At 34.6% G+C, this 21,816-nt stretch overlaps 1 protein-coding gene and 1 long non-coding RNA gene across 3 annotated transcripts in view; one reads left to right on the top strand and one right to left on the bottom strand.

The window, feature by feature from the left end:
* Positions 1 to 2,819: 2,819 nt before the first annotated feature.
* LOC145935755 (uncharacterized) overlaps positions 2,820 to 21,816 on the bottom strand; it is an 87,598-nt gene continuing 68,601 nt past the window's right edge. For both annotated transcript variants that reach the window (XR_014425268.1, XR_014425269.1), the window contains exons 6-7: positions 14,109 to 14,152; positions 2,820 to 2,958 (exon numbers count right to left, since the gene is read on the bottom strand). This is a non-coding gene — a long non-coding RNA (uncharacterized LOC145935755). The remainder of the gene's footprint in view (positions 2,959 to 14,108; positions 14,153 to 21,816) is intronic.
* LOC145935751 (A disintegrin and metalloproteinase with thrombospondin motifs 12) lies at positions 6,412 to 21,484 on the top strand. Its single transcript, XM_083037342.1, has 16 exons — positions 6,412 to 6,499; positions 9,193 to 9,560; positions 9,807 to 10,145; positions 10,219 to 10,308; positions 10,453 to 10,577; positions 10,664 to 10,810; positions 11,430 to 11,588; positions 12,043 to 12,187; positions 12,546 to 12,638; positions 16,607 to 16,816; positions 17,090 to 17,204; positions 17,272 to 17,532; positions 18,286 to 18,406; positions 18,766 to 18,880; positions 19,307 to 19,557; positions 19,913 to 21,484. The coding sequence occupies exons 1-16, from the start codon at positions 6,412 to 6,414 to the stop codon at positions 20,673 to 20,675; spliced, it is 3,390 nt and encodes a 1,129-aa protein (XP_082893468.1). The 3' UTR covers positions 20,676 to 21,484.

Here is a 21,816-nt window from a genome sequence, read left to right as displayed (position 1 = left end):
AATGAAAATGAGGAATGACAGTGTCCGTTATATCGGCGATATCGATTTCGCGTGCCGATCTCGTTGGGCGCGCTAAACCGTCCCCATAAACCCACGTGTTAAATCCACGTCAGATGAAGGTTAATTCGAGGGTCGGCGGCGGTATATGGGCGCGACCGAATGCGAACATCCCGTGAAAATGAAACGAGGGTATATTTAAATGCTCCTCGTGCGCCGATAAGATCCGCCTGTCGTTGACTTTGATTGCACTATTATTCTCTCGGCATAAACGGCCACCCCCGGCGCGAGGGAAAATGGTAATGAGCGACCTTATAATCGTTCTTATCTGCAGCGTATGCACGCGCGCGAATGTGCCCGCACCCGGTAGGTAGATAGAGAGAGAGAGAGAGAGAGAGAGAGAGAGAACGATAGGAAGAATCGTAGGAAGAAGGGAATTATATCGGTAACGGACGGATCGGCTATGAGAATTTTAAATGCGGCGCGTTATCTGATCCCGGCATGAATGATTCATCGATTGGGAATCGACGTTCTTTTACGTGCCCTCGTCTCGAAAGTTTCCTTTGTGTAACACGTGGCGATCAATGACGCATGTAATCGCATATTTAATATAATACTTAAATATTCACGAACAAGAAAAACGATCGATATCATCCGCATTATTTAATGTGGCTATGAGAGAGTAGTGGGATTATATATTCGTGTATTTCAATCATGATTACAATTCTTTTTTCTTAAAGAATTATATAGAGTTTAGCTTATAATGATACACGGAAGTACATTAGTTGTGGTAAACTTCTCTTTAAAAAATCACTTTGTTACGTGTCTTCGTCTTTCAAGAAACTATTTTCGAGATTCATCTTCTAAAATGACCTCACTGTCGTGACATGAAACCCCGAGAGGTCAACGGTACTCGCTCTGGGTTTGCTGGACTCTTGATTGATCAAGAACGCCAGTAGAGCACTGCATTGCTATTTCCAGAGATGAAATATGTTTGTACCATCTTCCGAATAATCTGCCGAGCGCAGAACGATAATACTTGATAGTTATTACGATTATTATAATCTTATAATCTCAGTCTTATTAATTGTAATGCTGTGAAATTCACCAATCGAGCATCATCTCAAGTTAATTCCAATAATCTACTTTAGAATCTTACAAATCTATCGTGTAATTACAACTTGAGAAACTTGAGATTAAAGATTAAAATTATTTAATTGTTACACTCCATCTTATATACATTTCACGTGATTGTGTATATAATGTATAAAAAGATATAACTATAAAAGTTAAAATTTTCAAGCATAATATAACAGATATATGCTCCTTAAAAAATAAAAAATAAAAAGTAAAAATGTCAGTTTATCATCAGCGTTTATACTCCTTATTCTATCAGCGTCTGATCAACGATAGCCTCGTACTACTACTGCGTGGGAGCAGCAGCGCAACCCTGTCGACGTTCAATCTCGTTCGTTTTTATTTTTCTCGCGTGAAATTTATAGAGGACGTATGGATAACGTTCTGCCTTGAGTGCGCGACTCATCCATCGTCGTAAGTAACTGTAAACGAGTTTTCAGAAATACATGGACGTGCACCCAAGAGAAGTCGACTCGATGGTTGGCACATAATGGAATATCGAACAAGTTCGAAATAACAGCGCTTCGTCGATACGCGAGATAGTCTCTCAGGCGACTTGTCCCCCAAAAATATTATCCTTACAAAATCGTTAACAAGCTCGCAATATAATGGCGAAATTAAAAATTTAAATTTGTTATAAGAAGAATAATAAAGTAGACTGTAGGCAGTATGAATCGCTAAGAAGCTAATCATCTTGTAACTGATTTACTACCAAACTACTTTTACTACCAAAAGCAAAAATAAAATTATTGCACAAATTATTCAATATATTTTAAATAAAAAAAGTTTTAAATAACTAACTTTTATACCTGTCAATATTTCAATAAATAACTAATTGTCATATATAAAATATATATATATATATATATATATATATAAAAGTATAAGATACACTGTAAATTATACTCATTACGCATTCAAGGAGTTAAGTGCAGATTAAGTCAGACATAGGATGAAATAATGAGATAATTTCATGCACGAAAATAATTAGACGAAATTCTTTATATATATATAATATATATACAATCTGTATGTATAAGATACACTGTAAATTATACTCATTGCGCATTCAAGGAGTTAAGTGTAGATTAAGTCAGACATAGGACGAAATGATGAGATAATTTCGTTGCACGAAAATAATTAGGCGAAATTCTTTATATCTATATAATATATATTATATAGATATAATATATCTTATATAGATATAATATGTATTATACAGATATAATATATATTATATATATATATATATATATATATATATATATATATATTATATAGATATAAAGAATTTCACCTAATTATTTTCGTGCAATGAAATTATCTCATCATTTCGTCCTATGTCTGACTTTATCTATACTTAACTCCTTGAATGCGTAATGAGTATAATTTACAGTGTATCTTATACTTATATATGTACACTAGCGGATCCTGACGTCGATAGCTCTTTAATGTTTATTTTTCTTTATTTATATTTTTTAAACAAATTCAGCAAAACTGTTTCTTTTAATTTGCAAGGGGGGGGGGTTAACCTCCCAGGATCCGCCAGTGTACATATGTATGTGTGTGTTGAATATCTCAACAATGCAGTTTAGAAAAAATGTTTGTATATTGCATACCTCACAGTTGCTTCAATGCCGCCCCGGGCCTCCTCCTTTTCTCTTGGTCGACCGTTATTGCTCCTTCATAGCATTCACGATAATCACTTACGTAAATACGAATAATTACGATTGTCCGATACTTTATACGGCACTCCCGACACGCGAAACTTTACACGGCACTCCCGACACGACGCGTGAATCGCACTGTGTATTGCAATGCTACCTGTAACAAATAAAATACATACATATTAGAATAATCTTATTATTTCGCATTATAACATACACAATATACATGTATGTAAACTATATATGTAAACTAGAATTAACGATAAATATATCCACGGTTCGCAACACATTCGCGCGCGCGAAAACAGATTAAGTTGGGTTATGTTGGCAAGAGATTTTGCATCCAATTTTTCGTGAAATATGCGTTTCGAACACTTACGACTACATATTAACGTTGAAATTATGATATGCGATTGATAAATATTACAATACAAAGGTTAGAAATCGTTTCTAACGATTATGCTTACTAATTAATCACAGCGGGACGCAGCTCCAACTGCCTGATACTCGCGGCGTTTCGGTAATGGCCGAGGCTACAACATCGGCAACTTCACTCTAATAGCGCGCGCGCGATACTATATACATGACACACACACTTAATAATAGTTCATTAAAACTCGAAGGAGATTCGTTTGAAAAGATATAGCTTTAGAAAGAAAAAATATTAATCGAGAACAAGGTATTATAACATTATTTACAACATATTATTATTTTATAATTTTTACCATATTATTATTTTAAAATTTAATTAGCAAATTATAACATACACAATATAAATATAAATATGTAAACTAGAATATTTAATTAGCAAATTTTCGCTTTATTAATATTTTTTGACAGAAATCAGCTGATTAAAGCGTTAATTTGCTAATTAATTTTTAAAATAATAATATGTTTTAAATAATATATTATAATACTTTAAACTCAATTAATATTTTTGACAGTTATCAGCTGATTTCTGTCAATAAATATTAATCGAGAATAAGATATTGTAACATACTATTTACAACATATTACTATTTTAATTTTTTAACATATTATTATTTTCAAATTTAATTAGCGAATTAAAGCTTTAATCAGCTAATTTCTGTGAAAAAATATTAATCGAGTTTAAACAAACTTTATATTTAAAAAAAATATATCATTTTTTTAAACATAAAACCGAAAAATGACGTGCGCGTAGTGCGCGCTTGTGTTGTTCTAGTGTTACAAATAATCTGTCTCCAAACGTAGAAACATTTATAATGACAATTATAAATATAGATTTTTATTAAGATTAATTCTCTTAAATTTTTAATTATGTTTAGTGCTTCATAAATCTGAGAAATGTATGTTTAAAAAATGTGGATTTACGATTGGAATTAACGACTGGAAGTTTTTCTTTAGTGAGTCTTATACGGACGAGTTGCATTTCACTTATGTTTACGAATGTTGTTCATTTTTCGTAAAAGACAAGCGCGGTGTTGAACAACACATAGAATCCACATTTGAAATTGTACGATCGATTTAGTAGCTGCAACCACACTATACGCAGTGCCATTTATCAAATAGCTTCTTGCAAGCAATGTTTGCTCTAAAACGATAAGAAAAGAAACCGAATCGATAAAGGTTACCATATGTGTATCAAATAAAAATATGTATTCGGTCAAAGAACTCGAATTGTGTATTAAATTGAAGAAAAATTTTAATAATAAAAACAGCAGCAGAAACAGATTTCAAAATAGTCGTACACGATGTCATATTTATAAAAACATATTTGAAGAAGCATTATTTTTTTAAATATTATTTGGAATCAATACATACAATCTATCGCGCTGTAAAATTGATTTAAATTGGAAATTTTAAGATTATCTGTTAGATTTAAATAGTTAGATTATAGGTATTTTTAAAAATAAAAATAGATGAATCTAAAGTTTATCTTGAATATTAAAAATAATTTCTTATAACGTTTTCCCGATATAATATTGAATGTAAGAAAGTGATATAGGTATATAGAAATATATGCAATTATACATTTATATACTAGCAAAACTAAATGGAGAAAAATAAACAAGCGTAATAATGGCATAGAAGAAAAGTTTGCAATGTTTAGAATGAAGCTCACATTTCAGGAAAGCAGCTTTATATTGCGAAATCCATAGTTATAAAACAGAAAGGCCATAACAATAATACACTCGCCATAAATGAGCATGCATATGCACAATGCATTCGCTCTAATTATATATAACGACTATACATTTATACAATCCGCATTTAAATATATAGCCATTAATTTCAATTTTTTAACTGCATTGCATTATCATTATATATTTAATATTATCAGATAAATTATAAAAATCTTCTTGTTTTTATGCTAAAAATATATTTTTCCATTAATTTAATCTTTATTAATTAGTAAGAGTAAGAAAAGTCGATAAAATCATTCGGGAAAATAATATATGAATTCGAAGTCACCGGCCATGCGTGCAACGATTTAATGAATGCTCCTTTCGCAAGAACGCAAAACAGCGGGCAATGTGCAGTCCGCCCATCGAACTTCCGCTCGCTCGATTAATCGCACGCTCTCCCACAAATAATCGCATCTATTTTCAAGATCGCTCGCAATCCGCGCGGAAAAACTTCGCGTCCCGGAAATTACGCGGCGGCAAGGCCAAGTTTTCAAGTCAAGCATGACCAGGCTTTTTGTCCCTTTTAATCCGAGCTTTACGATAAGGAGATTACATCGAACGGCCCGTTATAAGTCACCGCGCTACGATCAAGAGTAGCCTTTAGTGCAGACGATTAAGGAGCAACTTCTTCGTTCGCCCATCGCGAATGCACATGTGCGCGCAAAAATTGAATTAAACGTTCGCAAGTGGTTAACAATATTAAATTTGATCAGCAAACTTGTAATTAAAATCTTTTAATAAATTATTGTTTGTTAAACAATTTATTTAACGCCAAAAGAACAAAGGAGAAAAAGAGAATGAGGAAAAAATTCTAATTAAATAATTTTAATAATTTAATACTTTTATAATATATTATTTTTTATTTTAGTTATATATGTATATGAGGTCCTGGTAGCAGTAGTATTATTATTGTTTCGTTTTATGCATGCATCTATTGATTTCTGAATCTGATCACTGATAATATGTGTGCCTTCTTTTTTCTCGCAAAAATATTATTATTGATTTATTTCCTGAACATAGTATGTCGTTTCTAAATATAATTTTAAATATAATAATTTTTAATTTCGAGACTATAAAACTTTATTTTTAAATTTTGACAATAAAATTAAACTAAAATTTTTGAATGATATGTTTCATAATTTGTTGGGAAAGTTATTGAGAAATTTTTCAAAACAAAGTATCTGTAAATACAATGACATTTAAATTGCATAGAATAGAAAAATATTACATAAAAAAATAGAAAAATAGTTTGACAGACGATACGTGTGGTCATCGACCTTTGTTTCGAGATCGATATGTCGCTCTACAAGATATATATATAGTATGATGTATATGTTATGTCAAATAGATTGACTCCTTTAACTTTATCAACCAAATTGGCATTCCCCTAATCCAATGTTTGTTGAAGACGGATGCATATCGCGAGAAGATCGTACGATATTATGATGAAACGCTTGTCACCTTATCCATCCATTTGCCTGTTCGTGCTCGTGACATTTCACAGTCAGCAAATTCATACTGGTTATCATGGTATGCAATTTGTATATTTAATTCGGTAAATTTTCTCTGTACTTTTATGGTTTTATTTAATTTAATTTTTATAAATTTCTAAAAATTTTAACGAGATTTACTTCAACTGTGTTATATTAATATAAATGAAAATTAAAATTCAAAATTTATTTAAAGAAATCAATTACAATGTAATTAATTTCTTCATTCAACTACATCTATAATCTTTAATCATTTTTTCTCCCTTAAAACAATATTAATAATGATATTTTTACATGATTAATATTACAAGTTTATGTATATAAAAACGGAAAGAAATAATTTTCAGAAAAACATGCATATTGATATAAATTTTAAAACATCAAAAATTAAAAGCGCAAAAAATATAGGAGAAAAACATAAATAACAAATAAAATATAAACTATATACATACATAATAACGTGTATAAATCGAAATGTTATTTTTATAATTTCGTACAGAAAAAATTTCAACGTCAATCTTTTTTAGTATTTTTCCTATCAGCCTGTGCTATTTCGAGAAAGTCATTGCCATCTATCAGAGCAGAGCTTTCCTCTTGTCGAGCACAGCGCGCACGCGAGAGCTATTTTTCGCGGTTTCGCGAGCAGCAGAGAGAAGAGCAGCGGGTCGCGATACCAGAAGATGACCCATTGTACATCACATCTTTATGCGAACCTTCCTTGTCTGCATTGCGGTCGTAGCCACAGACATCGAAAACGAAAATATGCTTTCTTTTCATTACGAGCACGATTTAAGAGGCTTCTTCTGGATGCTGGTAGCATGATAGCGAGGCACTCCTATCACTCTCTCGTTTCACATCGTTTCGAAAAAATAACACGTCTTTAAAAATATTTTAAAATATATGAAAAAGAAAAAAATTGTGAGAAAAAATTTGTAGGCATTTTGTTGCAAAATATTAAATATTTTCGTAACTCTAACAGTTTAATAGCTACATTAAACTGTTTAATTAAACATATTGATTAAGCGATTAATTAAATACCGAATTGTTAATTGAGTGCAACAGTCTAAAACAGGATAAATAATTTTGTAAGGTTAAATGCTGTGTGTGTGTGTGCAAGTGACATTTCTCTATGATATAGTACTGCAGGAAAACTGCTGCGCTTATACCATAAAATGATGATCTATTATATGTGCTTGCCGTGGCTTCATCTCTTTCTCTTTATTTGTCTCTTTCTCTTTATCTCTTTGTCTTTTTTCCTTCCTTTCCCCCTTTCTCTCTATCTTTTCTGTCTTATCGTGCTTTTCCGCGGCGTACAACGATGAAATTGATACCTGATATTGAAAGACCTCGCCTTTTGTAACATTTTCACCTATATGAGAAAATTTCTTTCTGTACCTTTACAACAGAACGATATTCGGAAAGACAAAAATGAAAAAAATGGTAACTTTGTTGAAAATATTCTCGACTTTGCTATAATATCTGCATTAGAGCTCGTGATAATCACTGAAATTGATTAATTATTAATCAATAAATAATTTTTTTGATTACTTGTTATTTTTATTAGGATTTTATAACAATATAATAATTGTGTAGTATGTACAATGTCTACATAGAAAAGAAAGAAATGTCAAATTATAACTTATACTCAAATTAACGCGTTTATTGTTTCGCATACACACAATAATCTTTAGATTCTAGAAGAAAAATCTTGAAAAACAAAATAAATATATTAATTAACCGAAATAACCGATTAAATAATTAACTGATTTAAAGATTAATCAACTAATGATAATCGATTAACCGGTTAACCGATTTTAATCGGTAAATTCGTTTTTATAACCAGTTAAACGGTTAATCGAATTAACCGGTTTTCACGAGCCCTAATCTGCACCCATTCGATTCTATTCTTCTCGTTTTTTTCTGTCAATACGGACTTTTTCTATAAATTCGATTTTTTAGATAACATTTTTTAAATTTGCAGAACGGAAAATTGACACTGTATATCTTTCCTCAGTTTTAAAATATAATGTACAAATTAATTGTGTATGTGTGTGTGCATAATAATTCGATCGTTGTTTAATTTTACATTCATTAATCGAAGCGCGTATAGAAGGCTAAAATTTGAATAGATATTTCATGATATTATGAAGTAGCATTATTACTATTATGCAACGTTGAAGATTAAATAATGGGAAATGGTCAGTGACGAAATATAATTAGTATTGTATTTGAATGTACGTGATTATTATTCAGAAATGTTTTCTGGTTAAATTTCTGTGTAAATTTCTCATACAAATAAAAATTCGTATAACGTCGCAACAAAATAAAACGTATCATACATACGCATTATTGATCAGTGAAACATACATTTTCAAACTCGAATACATATATACATATCATACGTTATTATGATAAATTCACCAATCATAGATAAATAAGAAATTAATAAAATTATATTAAAAGCAAATATTAAGTTTGCCAGTGACGATATTAGCAATAAGTGTGCTTTTAATTAGCTTAACAATAAATCACCTATTAATTACTATTCTGTAATTTTTATTGTATAAAACTTGTTTGTCATAAATTTCAGTTATTAATTATATCTGATTATATATTGCTAAATAATTGTATATATTTTTTTCAATTATATACAATTATGTAATCAACATAATTATATAATAATTAAAAAATCGCCAATATCATCAATAATGACAACTGAATCTCTTTTTTAAGGACGTTACACACGTGCTGCTAATTTACCAAATGAACACGAACTAGTGATACCACGAAAGGTCAGATCGGATGGAAGTTTTATATCTCATCAAATACCTCATCACTTTGAACGTTCTTTCTATCGAAATCGAACGACATCCGACGATGCCGTTCACTATCGTTTACGTATTGGTCACGAAGAGCATCACATCGAGTTATATCCCAATTACCGACTTCTTGGACCAGGTGCGATAGTCGAAAAACGTCAAGGATCGCATGATTTTTTGAATAATATGCGATTGAAGCGATTACGAGACACACAATGCCACTATCGGGCCCGTGTGCGCAACGAATTGGAAGATAGTGCTCTATCCACCTGTTATGGACTCGTTAGTTGAATATCAATTTGTTCAATTGATCGTGAAGTATTGTGTGATTGCGTCTGTAAAGCATGCGAAATTTAATTGATTAAACTCCATTCGCATCTCTATTGTTGTGTGAAATATATAAAATGGAAAAAGTTAAAAGACAGAAAGCGGATGGAAATTCTTAACGTTTGATAAAAATAAATCAGCTATAATTTTTTAACAATCCTACCTCCCCCCTCTTTGCGATTCTATTATTTTAATTTTCAGGTTGGATACATTAAAACGAAACATGCGTGGTACATGATCGAGCCAGTAGCTGGACACGACTTTACCAAAGAAATAGAGCATCCGCATATTGTGTATAAAAGGAGCCCGGATGGCTTTCAGACTACTGCTTTGCATCAGGATCTTTGCAACGTCATTAGCAATACATCCAGGATCATTGCCAAGCGTGCTTTGAATCCGGAGAAGAAAGCGTTCGCAAACTCGAACGAGAACAAGTCGTACACGCTAGAATTGCTGGTCGTATTGGACAAATCTTTGTTAGATTATTACAAAGAAATGTCGTTTGACGTCGAAAATTATATACTGACGCTCTTCAACATGGCGAGTTAAAAATTTTCAAAATTTTTTACAAATTAATTTTTAATAGAGATTTTAAGAGATTTCTTGTTCTCAGGCTACAGGATTGTTTCAGGACGTCAGCTTAGATGTACACATGCAATTGACTATAGTGAGGATTATAAGATTAGAAGTGGAAGAAAATGAAGTAAAGTAATCAACAGAAGTTGACCACATACACACATATATGCTTATATGAATAAAAAATATTTAGACGGCTTCACAATCTATATGATATCTATTTAAATATTTAAGATGCAGCGGATCTGATACTTTGATAAATATATTGCAGTTGAATTTGTCGATAAATCAAGATGCGGATGCGACGTTGAAGCGTTTCCAAGAGTGGCAATACACCATGAATCCTGGCGACGATTCCCACCCAAATCACCATGATTGTGCGATTCTCATTAGCAAGTATGCGCAGCACGGGCAATTCTGTCCGAAATTCAATCTAATTTCGAGATTTACGGATATTCACCCTTCTGACGATGACTTGCCAGGTTAAATATCTGTGTCTCGAGAAACCTCTGCGGTTTCACCGGAACATCCACGATCGCTGGTACGTGTGATCCTTTGAGAGGCGCGGCCATTGTGAGAGATGCTGGTCTGCCAACCGGTTATCATATAGCTCATCAGATCGGCCACACGTAAGCGTGTAATTAATTTCATCCGCTCCGACCTGATTAGACGCGGCGAGAAAAACTTGGAAAACTAATTACGCCACATCATAAAAACGTTATAAAGGCAATTCTGCAGCGTATATATCATTCTCGTATGAAATATCGTGCTAAACAACCACATTAATTTTATAACGTTAATCCGACGTATTATACGCGCGATACAGTATACGCGCGCATGTATATGTATGTAACATTAACGCGGCAAACAATTTCCGTTTTCATCATAACGGATGTTTTATATACCTTCATTTCGACCGGGGGAATATTCTAGAACAGATATCGTTCCGATAGTCGTTCCCCTTCGGTTGCTTACGCCATTGACTGGTCCCTTTTTGCAGCCGACGATGGGAAAAAAAACTTGAAATAAATTCCTAAAGACCATTTCTTTGCCCGAGAGTGGAAATAATGGTATGCCGTGGCGTCGTCGTAAATAAGTCACGGTCGAGGTCGTTGTTTAATGTATGAAGCGGCTCCTTGTCGTCGTGTACCCCCCCGGAATGCCTTTTAAGAGCGAGTCCGGGGACGACGCGCGTGCCCCAATAAATATTCTACTCCGAAAAGCCGATTTTCTTTTTCTCATTACCAGCCTGGGTATGTCCCACGACGTGCAACGGGAGAACGGCTGCCCCGGTATAGTTTATCATGGGAACGGATACGTGGAGACCACCGTTATGCATCCCGGCGACATGTACATCACGAAAAAATGGTCCGAGTGCTCTCGGCGCTACCTGCGCTCGTACATCGAGTGAGCTTAATGCTTGTTGCTTTTTCGCTGGCGGCTTTATTAAAGTTCGCTGGCAACACAAAGCTGCTTTCCTCATCTACTCCGCGTGTTCTCTAGGAACGGAGAGCTACAAAATGCCTCATCTCTACGGCCGTAAATTTCAATTTAAATTAACAGCAGCTCAGTCGTTGTCTCTCGTAAAACTCGATAGTAATACGATGGTGATGTGAAAAGGGGAACGTAAACTGAAAAAATTACTATCAATTTTCGTATATAAGTTATTCTTTAATCTTCAGATTAAAGGGAGGATAATCTATTTAAATATCAATTCTCTGTTAAAACTCTGTTAAATTAAAGACATCATAAATTCTGATTTTTTTCGCTGCAGTAGATGAGGAACTGTCAACTTTATATTGTGACGTATAGCATACACAACATTCAAAGGATAAGACTTTAGAATAGTCATTGATTTCAGGCAAGGTTTGGCATTCTGCTTAGAGGACGAACCGCAAGATCATCATTTTCTCGCCGCGGAGATGTTACCGGGGGTGATGTATAACGGTGACGATCAATGTCGTTTACAGTATCGATCAGACGCTCGGCAATGTGATATGGGGATCGTAAGTCAAGCGTAGATTAAGAACGCAACCATGTTAAAAAGTAATACCGCGCCAATCACAGCTGATGGTGAAAACGTGTTAAGTGTAATCAACGTCGTTAACGAATCCGATAACGACGTTGATTATTATATCGTATCAATGAGTTGTGGACCTACATCGCCCGTAAAGAGGCACCATCTGCTGTTCGCATCTATAAGCCTTTGCCTTTGCGGCCTACCTTATCCGTTTAGGAAAATACGCCCGCCGATTGCGCATGGCCTTAGATAAGAGACCGGAGGAGTCGAGATATCGCATCGAGATATCGCGATCGGCATGAATTCAACTAACTAAAGCGAAACGATCCCGTTCTCGTTTTCAGACTTGCGAAACCCTCAGGTGTGCTATTCCGGATAGAGGTTGCGTGTCTAGCAGGAAACCACCTGCGGAGGGCACTTTGTGCGGTGAGAAAAGGGTAAATTATCACTTACGAATAAAGAGAGTGTAAAGTAAGGTACAAAAAATGATTCGCGTCCCTGGTATCGCGAGAGCTGTGATAAAAAATAGTAAAGAAAAATAATAATTCATCGATTCTAGAACTATTTCTCACGATAAAAATTGTTTTGGAAATTTTTTTAAACTTATTTCGTTTTTTCTTTAACTAAATAATCTTTTAAGTTTTTGTTCCTAGACTGTAATATTATGTAATCCTTGGATAGCTTTTCCTAAATCTTAAATTTTATTTTAAAGATATAATTCAATGCCTTCTTCATCCCAAGTTAAGGAAGTTAATTTATTTCGAACTTATTAAGAATTTACAATAATTACACAGCTCTTGCATGTATATATTCACTGTAGTTTACTTCAGTATATTACCCGTCAGGATATTCACTTCAGAATATAATTAATAAATAAGTTCTTACTTGCCTTCGAGAGACTTAAAAGCGTATCAAAACGTAGATTCAAAGAAGAATTACATATTAATAATTTAATCAGAGTTCTCGAAAACTTTCACCAAGAAACTATTACATCGAAAAAGTTTAGATATCTCATCAAAGATATAAAGCAAGAATATATAGCAAAAAACTAAGGAATCTATCTAAATCCATCATCAACCATAAATCGTGTATCTTTTTAGAATTAAAACCAGTCTTAGCCTTTAGTTAAGTTTTATTTACCCTGAAGGCAACAAAGTATGCAATGTTTAAGACTGCGAATTCAGGTATTCGTACATACATTAAAAGTATGTTTCCTTTCCCCTTTTTAAAAAAGATATGTAAAGTCGATACTCGTATATATCGAAATTTATTGTTGTCGCTTTTCCGCGATGCTCATTAGCTGTCAAGATTTGCGTTGTGTGTTATATTCGTAGCATCGAGAAGCTGTCATCACGAAAGTTAGCAATTTGACAGTTTGTTCAAAATAAAATTAAATAAAATAATGATATTAGTTTGAAATAATATATTATAATACTTTAAATTCAATTAATATTTTTGACAGTTATCAGCTGATTTCTGTCAAAAAATATTAATCGCGGATAAAGTATTATAACATATTATTTAAAACATATTATTTTATTTTATTTTATTTTAAACAAACTGTTAAACTATTAACCCTCGCGATGACAGCCTCTCGATGCTACGAATATAACGCACAATGCGAATCGAAACAGTCAATCCGCATCGCGGAAAAAATGCAACAATACTTGCGAGAATCGCCTTAACATGCTTTTTTTAGAAAGAGAGAGATGTTATAATATGTATTTTAAATTCGATTAATATTTTTGACAATAATCAGCTGATTTTTGTCAAAAAATATTAATCGCGAATAAGATATTATATAACATATTATTTAAAATGTTACTATTTTAATATTTTTAACATATTATATACATCTCCATATTACCGCTATAGAAATATTATAAAATAAATAATTTATCACTCACCGATACGTACAATAGCGGAGTTGTAGTATACAGCACACATTGATCTGAAAACAAAATATTCAAATTATGTATATACATATGTGTGTGTCGAATATCTCATAAACAATGCAGTTTAGAAAAAATGTTTTCATATTAAAATAATATAATATGTTTTAAGTTTTAAATAATATGTTATAATACTTTAAACTCGATTAATATTTTTGACAGTTATCAGCTGATTTCTGTCAAAAAATATTAATCGAAAATAAGGTATTATAACATATTATTTACAACATATTATTATTTTCATTTTTATAATAGATTTTTATTTTAAAATTTAATTAGTAACTTAACGCATTAATCAACTGATTTTTGTAAAAAAATATTAATCAAGTTTAAATAAACTTTATATTATTTTTCTTTTAATATCATTTTTTCAATACAAAACCGAAGAATGGAGCGCGCGTAGCGCGCGCTTGGATTATTCTAGTCATAATAAATAATGCTTTTGCGAGTTTATAAAAAATAGCGAACTTCATGTAGCCTGTTGCTTTTCTGTATAATAAATAGGAAAGTATTACAGAACGTTAACATACACCTCAAAAAAGGTTTATTTGAAACTTAGAGATAGCAGAATATAGTATAATCGGTGCGTAAGTTATTTCAGTAATAAAAGAATTTGCTTGAACATGTACCTAAAGTTCATAACTTTTAGCAAGCGAAAAGATCAGCCGATAAATTTACCGAAAGAACTCAATATACAAAACGAAATATAAAATGTGAAAAACAACCTGACATATTTCTCATAAAAATTCACATTCGCCAGATAAAACTCGTTTCAAGTCACGGATATTTCGGAAATCGAAATAAGGCAAGTCGACCAAAATGTTTTTTTTTTTTTTTTGCGGCCGGTCAAACATGCGCTCGGCTACGTTATGCTGCAAAAGAGATTTTAGCGAAAACGTGAGAGAATGTAGATGCGCATGTGGTCATAATGACGAGGCGACAAGCGGTGTCCAAATACCAGACAGCAACGAGATATCAGATTTGGGTGACAATATTAATAGTCGGGCGTGCCGAAGCGTTGAACCGCGCAGACGGGAGTCATTAGCGCCCGGTCGACTATGTCGGTGAGGCCGAACATCACCATTGAGAAATGAAGCTCGTCGTGAATCCGACCGGCGAGTAATCTCTAATTGCCCGAACGAGCCCTGAACAAAGTCGAATGATCGACGCGCGCAAATCGACCTAGTATCCAGTCAAAATAAGCGATGACTTTTATTCTCCTTGCGAATCTTGCAAATATGTGAATATCGAGAAATAAACCAATCGCGCAAAAATAGTTAGTTTCAAAAATTTATATTTTTATAGAATAAATATTAGTTTAAATGGGATAAAATCTGTTCGATAAAAATCAGCTATAAGATACGTATACATATGTAACTTTTTATAGATCTGCCAAGAAAAAAGGATTGATTTAACAAAAAAGACATTGATATATTTCATTTAAATGATTCTACGTAAAAAGAGAAACAAATTTCCGTCCGATGAAATTTAGTGAGTAAAATTGGATGAGGCGCAGAGGATTGCAAAGTTTAAAAAAATTGAAATCGAAGTGATAACATCGGCTACAAAAATAGATCGATTCACCTACATGCGTAAAAAAATTCAGTTTGTTCGTATGTCCGTTCCACAACAGTCGATGCAATCATCGTGGAATGAAATAGACAAATAGATGCGCAAATGTAGTTCGTGAAGCGAGGAACAATTATCTCGTCGCAACAATTATCGGCTTAAATTCGATGCGTTAGCATGTTAGCACCGGAAACGAGCGCATACTTTAATACGGACATTTTAAAGGGAAAAGTGAGATAGCTTAAATTCAAATAGTCGTTTCAATGAAACGAGAAAATATTCTCGAGAATTTGTATAAGATAACGAGAGAGAGAGAGAGAGAGAGAGAGAGAGAGAGAGAGAGAAAGAAAAAAATTAAATCATGTATTGCATGAAAGATATGAATTTCAGCATTTCCTTTAACATATTTAACATTAAACACAACTTACATTCGCATATCAATATTACCATTGCAAATACGCAGAAAAAGTAGTACGTACTAGTACAAATTATGATTATTAATAACGAATAACTCACAATCAGTAAATCAAGAGCAAAAATGTGTATATAATTATTATTTTTAAATTGCAAAATTGTTCCATCGCGACGTAATAAAAGGTGAAAATATTATTGTACCCCACTTGAGCAATTTGAAGTACACTTAAAATTGTAAAAGTTGTAAAGGGATTCAATAAGTATTCGCATCGGAGAACGTTAGCGATTTTAATGGAACAAGACGGAGAGGTCTCGAAGAGCACAAGAATATCTCTCGTATAATAAATTTTCGCGTCGCGCTTTTAAGAGACGTACATTATTTAGTTTTGTGCATAATGCACACTTCTCCATGACTTTTCGTTCTCCATGACGTAAGTTACTCCTAGTGCCGCGGCTAATGACTGTTACAGTGGTGTTACCGAATGAAGTGTCTGATGGTGGGAGAACGGCCTGGAGTAAAAGACGGCGGTTGGGGCGCCTGGTCCTCCTGGAGTAAGTGTTCTCGTACCTGCGGCTCCGGCGTCGCATACGCTGTAAGAAAATGCAACCAACCGTCCCCGTCTAGAGGCGGCTCTTATTGCGTCGGCGACAGGAAACGTCACAAAATCTGCGCCACGGACGTTAGTCTCGAGAGTGCTCGCAAACAGCTTTCCTGCAAGCATATCGCAAACTTCCGACTTATGCGACAATCGCATTCCACGTGATTGTCACAGAAATCGGAAATGCTTTCTTGATATAAAGAATTCTACGAGCGTGACGAATTACAATGTTCGCACGATAAAATCAAGAAAAAATATCATGCTCTTAGAAGACTCACAGAAAAGCTGTCAAAAAAGTAGAGTCTCTTTTAAAACATAAAGCGCGTTATTAAATAATCGAATAATTTTTTACAGCCCTGTGAAATCGGCGTGTCATCGTTTCGTGACGTGCAGTGCGCTGAATTCAACGATTGGGTATTTCCGGAGGACGGAAAAGTTCATCAATGGACAGCGTACAATCTACCGGAAAGTAAGGCCACAAGCAAGTCCTTCCAATTTTCTGTCGACACTTTGCGATTTATTTCTTTTTTATCTAGATTTAAAGATGTCCGAAAATCCCTGTGCTCTTTATTGCATGAGTGAAACTAATTTGGTGACCTCACTGAGACCGAAAGTAGTAGACGGTACCACGTGCTACAGAGGCATCCGAGATATTTGTATCGGGGGTGTTTGCAAAGAGATACCCTGTGATCTACGTATGGAATCAACCGCGGTCGAGGATGTTTGCGGAATTTGTAGAGGCGACAGCACATCGTGCACGTTAAAGCAAGGAACATTATCATTTATGGCTCAAACACGTAAGAAAGAACGTAATTATACGTATATTAGAGAGAGAGTGTTGTGTCTTGTCGGAATAAATAATGTTCAGTTATACAATACAAGTATGAAATACGCGTTAATTAACAACAAATATATATAAATATTTTATTTTGTCTAATTACATACATTAAAATTTTCTTTCTGTAAAATTTTAAAAGAGAAACCTTTATTGACTGTCAAAGAAAATCTTGGAGTTATTAAAACACTTTTATAATATTTAAAATACTTCAAAGATGATGGTTGAATTTTATATCAATATTTTTAAGAAGAGATTTCGCACAAATCTCTTTATTCTTCTCTTGAATTTTTGATAATAATATTCTTAGTAACTTTCTTCCTCCTCCTCCTCTCTCTCCCTTTCTCTCTTTTTTTTCTCTCTCTATCTCTTGCTCGTTCGTTCTCTTTTTCTTTTACTATTTCATATGGAATTTCGCGGCTTGACAAAAATACCGATAAACTTCATGTCATCGGCATAGCACGGCGAATAGAGAGTACGGGGGAAATGAAAACTTTTTCGTGAATTAAAATTCCGCGCGAACAGAATCATAAGGCGCGCGTTCAGTCTTCTCTTGCAGAGGAATTCTGAGCGGCGCTTTGAGCATCGCGACAGCCAAATAAATCTTTCCGTACTACATGGCAAAGCGACACTGCACCAAAATTGGAATCTTGACGAATAATACTGCGAGGTAGATTTTCGCAATAATCTCTCCAGTGTGAACTTTCGCGTTAAGGACTCAAGAAGATAACAGACATACCGACCGGCGCCAGGAATATTCGCGTCGAGGAGACGGAACCGACGAAGTCTAGAATCGTAGTGCGCACCAAAAGCATGAAAACCGTGTTAATTGACGGGTAACTAAATGTTTTCCTCTCATTTTCTCCTCATGTTTATTTCTATCCGAAGTCCGACTCGCGTATAATACACACGGCATGCCTTGCAGTCGCTACGCAAAGCTACGCTCAGTAGACTTGGCGCGAGACACTACCGTGTCTCTTGATAACATTTTGAGAAAGCTAACGCTGATTATCTTTATGCAAGATTTATGATCTAACGTCTCGAAGCATTTAATCTGATTCTATTTTTCAACTCTTTTTTTTTTTTAATCAATCTTACGTCACAAGAATATTAATGGTACTACTCAATTAACCTATTCAATTAACGCTACGACGTAATTATTTCAGTAATTAACACCACAACATAATTATTTCAGTAATAGCCTAGGAATGTTCGATGTGCCAGGCTCTAAGGCGTGGCTAGGAATGATAAGGCCAAGGCAAGAAGCTTTAAATATACCAGGACCCGTCACTGAGGACTTGGTTATATTGGTAAACTTAATAAATGCATTCCGTTAATTAGTCATTTTTCTCGGCAAATCGATAACATATCTCGAACAGGGTGTTGGAACATGTACATATGCTATCGGCAAGAACGGGCAAGAAGAAATGCGATTTCTAAGAACATTTATAATCGTATAATATAGTTGTAGCTATATATAATCAACTGTTATTAGTTTCGATGCGAATTGAATTTTTTTCTAATTTTTACTTAACTCTTCTTCACGCAATAAATAACAATTTTAATATTTTAAGAGACCACTAAAAATCAATTTTATTTCCGTGATTTTAAACGCAGTGCTCATTTTTCTCTTGAAGTAACGACTAAATTATTTTAGAAACTGTATTAAAGAAAATCTAATTTTTTTTATTCTTTGCCAGTCTTTTCTTCTTCTTAACAGCCAGTAAATCTGACAGGTTTCACCAAAGGAGAACGTCACGTTAAAATACTCATTAGGATTGAAGCAACGAATTCGCCGCAAAGCTGAGTTCTCTTGGGATTTCATCGACTGGGAAAAATGTTCAGCAGGTTGCGGTCCGGGAGAGCAAATATCAAAAGCCCATTGCATAGAAAAAATCGGTGGCCTAGTAGACGATAAATTTTGCAAAAATATCACTAAACCAGACGCAAAGGTCAGACCATGCAATCAAGCTCCTTGCATACCGCGGTAAGTCTATATGTTTACAGTTTACGGTTTTCTTCACTTGAAATATTTAAAGACATATGTAAAAAAAAACATTATTTACGATCTTTTTAACTTCTTCATACACAGTAAAGTATATGCTTCTTATGTAGACAGTAAATAATAATACACATAGTAATAATTATACACATATCGTTTTTTTTTATATACATATCGCCTTCATATCACTAACGTTCGCTGATCATATCACGTCCACGTGTTAGACAGAATAGTTGCTTTAATCTTTAGAAATTAACGAATGGACATGACACTATGCGATAATCGCTTCGTCGTCGCGGACTAATTAAGATCTCGCTCTTATCGTCGCGGGTGATTCCAGGTGGATCATTGGCGAATGGCAAGGCTGCACGCCGTGCACGCCAGGCTGCAAGAGAAGGCGCGCTGTCAAATGTATGCGACCCGTCGGCCGTGGCGAGCAGGATGTCGACGTGATCGAGGACAGCTACTGCCAAGGACCGAAGCCGAAGGAGTCGACGGCTTGCGAAGCCAGCCGACGAAGAAGAGAAGATAGAAGTACCGCCGACGGCAAATATAGGCTCTCTTCCGCTCGTCCGAGCACGCTAACGCGACAAAACGACTTCATTAAAGCCGCTCGAGAGCCCGCTAAGGCGCCTTTAAGCGGCGTCATAGTAGAAGGCCGACATCCGAATGACTTGTCCGTGTCGGCGAGACGGACTGAGAATCCAACCAATCTCTCTTGTTTGATCGGCACCAGGTATGTTAATGCACTTCCGAGTAAGACGACGGATTTAATTCCACTAGACGGCCCGATTCGAAATTCGACTAAGGCGAATCAAGATCGCTCTCAGATTGATAAAAGATCAAGGAATATACGGAACCGTAAGAAGGAAAAGACTAATGTGAATAAGATCAAGAAGGGCGAGGTAGTGATCGATAAAGAGGACATACAGAATCTGACGCTAACGATTATTCTAGAACGCGATGAGAGGAATATCATCACGAATTTTCCCAAGAATTTTGAGCCTTATCCGCCGGAAAACAGCACGGAATTTACTTTGGTCGGTATAGATGCTCTCAGATACATACAAAGGATTCAGGAGGAAGCTCGTGCGTTTTTCTGAATCTCCATCTCTTTTGCGAGAAACTCGTACGCGATAAACTAGATCGAATGAAAACGAATCATTCGATCGAGGAAAAAAGTTTGGGCGTTCCTTGGACTATAAAAGAGGGAAGAAGAATTTATTATCATGCAAGACACATCTATATGTGTGAATATATCGATTACTCTGATTTGCTTCTTTGAAAGCGGCGTAAGCAGATAGAGAACGTGCGCTTGGAAGACGAATTTGTATTGATCCGAACGATGGTTATGTGATCCATCAAAGAGACTTTTACGAGTCATTGAATAGAATCACAGCATCAGGGTGTTGCTTTTCAGAGCGAGACGTGCGCACGTGCAGATTGCCGATACTCGAAGCGATAAAAACAATCGTTACGTTATACGACCGAATTATGCTTACGGCGGGTGTTTTTATATAGGCGTATCGAATTTTAACGATCACAATCACAGCCCACGCTGAATGACGATTGTAAAGAGTCGCAAAGTCGCAAGATGAATCGTTTGATTAAATCAGCGACGTTGTTAAGTCCGGCTGACACGAGCGTAATTGACGGTAAAAAGCGACGGTAGATCTGCTAGAACCCGAAGATAATCTCTCAATATGCGGCGATATACGCGGCGAGGATGACGGGCGACATAAATTACACCTGAACGACGCGAGGATGCCTTCCCGCGACCCACTAACCAATCTCGCCATTGAACGTTGATCTTTCAGATTCATTTTTTATGCGTTTTATTTATGGCGGAAATGATACTTTGTGATGATCCGAGGTTACGAACGTTCTTCCCTCTTAATGGCCCGTATCCTGGTGATATCAGTTGAGAAAAGTCTGGCGTACGATATTTTCTTATACTAATAAAGATGAAGTAGTAAGAAAAAAAAACGCATGAATCATTAATCTTGAGTTTGTACCTGTTCCACGTAATCTCGTAATATAAACGTCCATCTGTCCGTCCGTCTGATCGATCATATCGCATGTCGCTTATTGTTAACAATATTTTGCGCTCTCGTCACGCAACTCTTTTAATATTATATTTTTTATTTGATTTGACGGCCTTCACACAATTATGCTAATTAATCATATTGTGATGACGACGTGAAGCAAAGAGCAAGATTTTTTAAAATAGATTATATACCAAGA

This window comes from Prenolepis imparis, unplaced genomic scaffold (genome assembly GCF_030444845.1).
Source record: "Prenolepis imparis isolate NDT839.2.m4 unplaced genomic scaffold, iyPreImpa1.0 SCAF_4, whole genome shotgun sequence".
NCBI lineage: Eukaryota > Metazoa > Arthropoda > Insecta > Hymenoptera > Formicidae > Prenolepis > Prenolepis imparis.
Note: the sequence above shows the minus strand (reverse complement) of the source record. Positions and strands in the feature narration are given on the sequence as shown.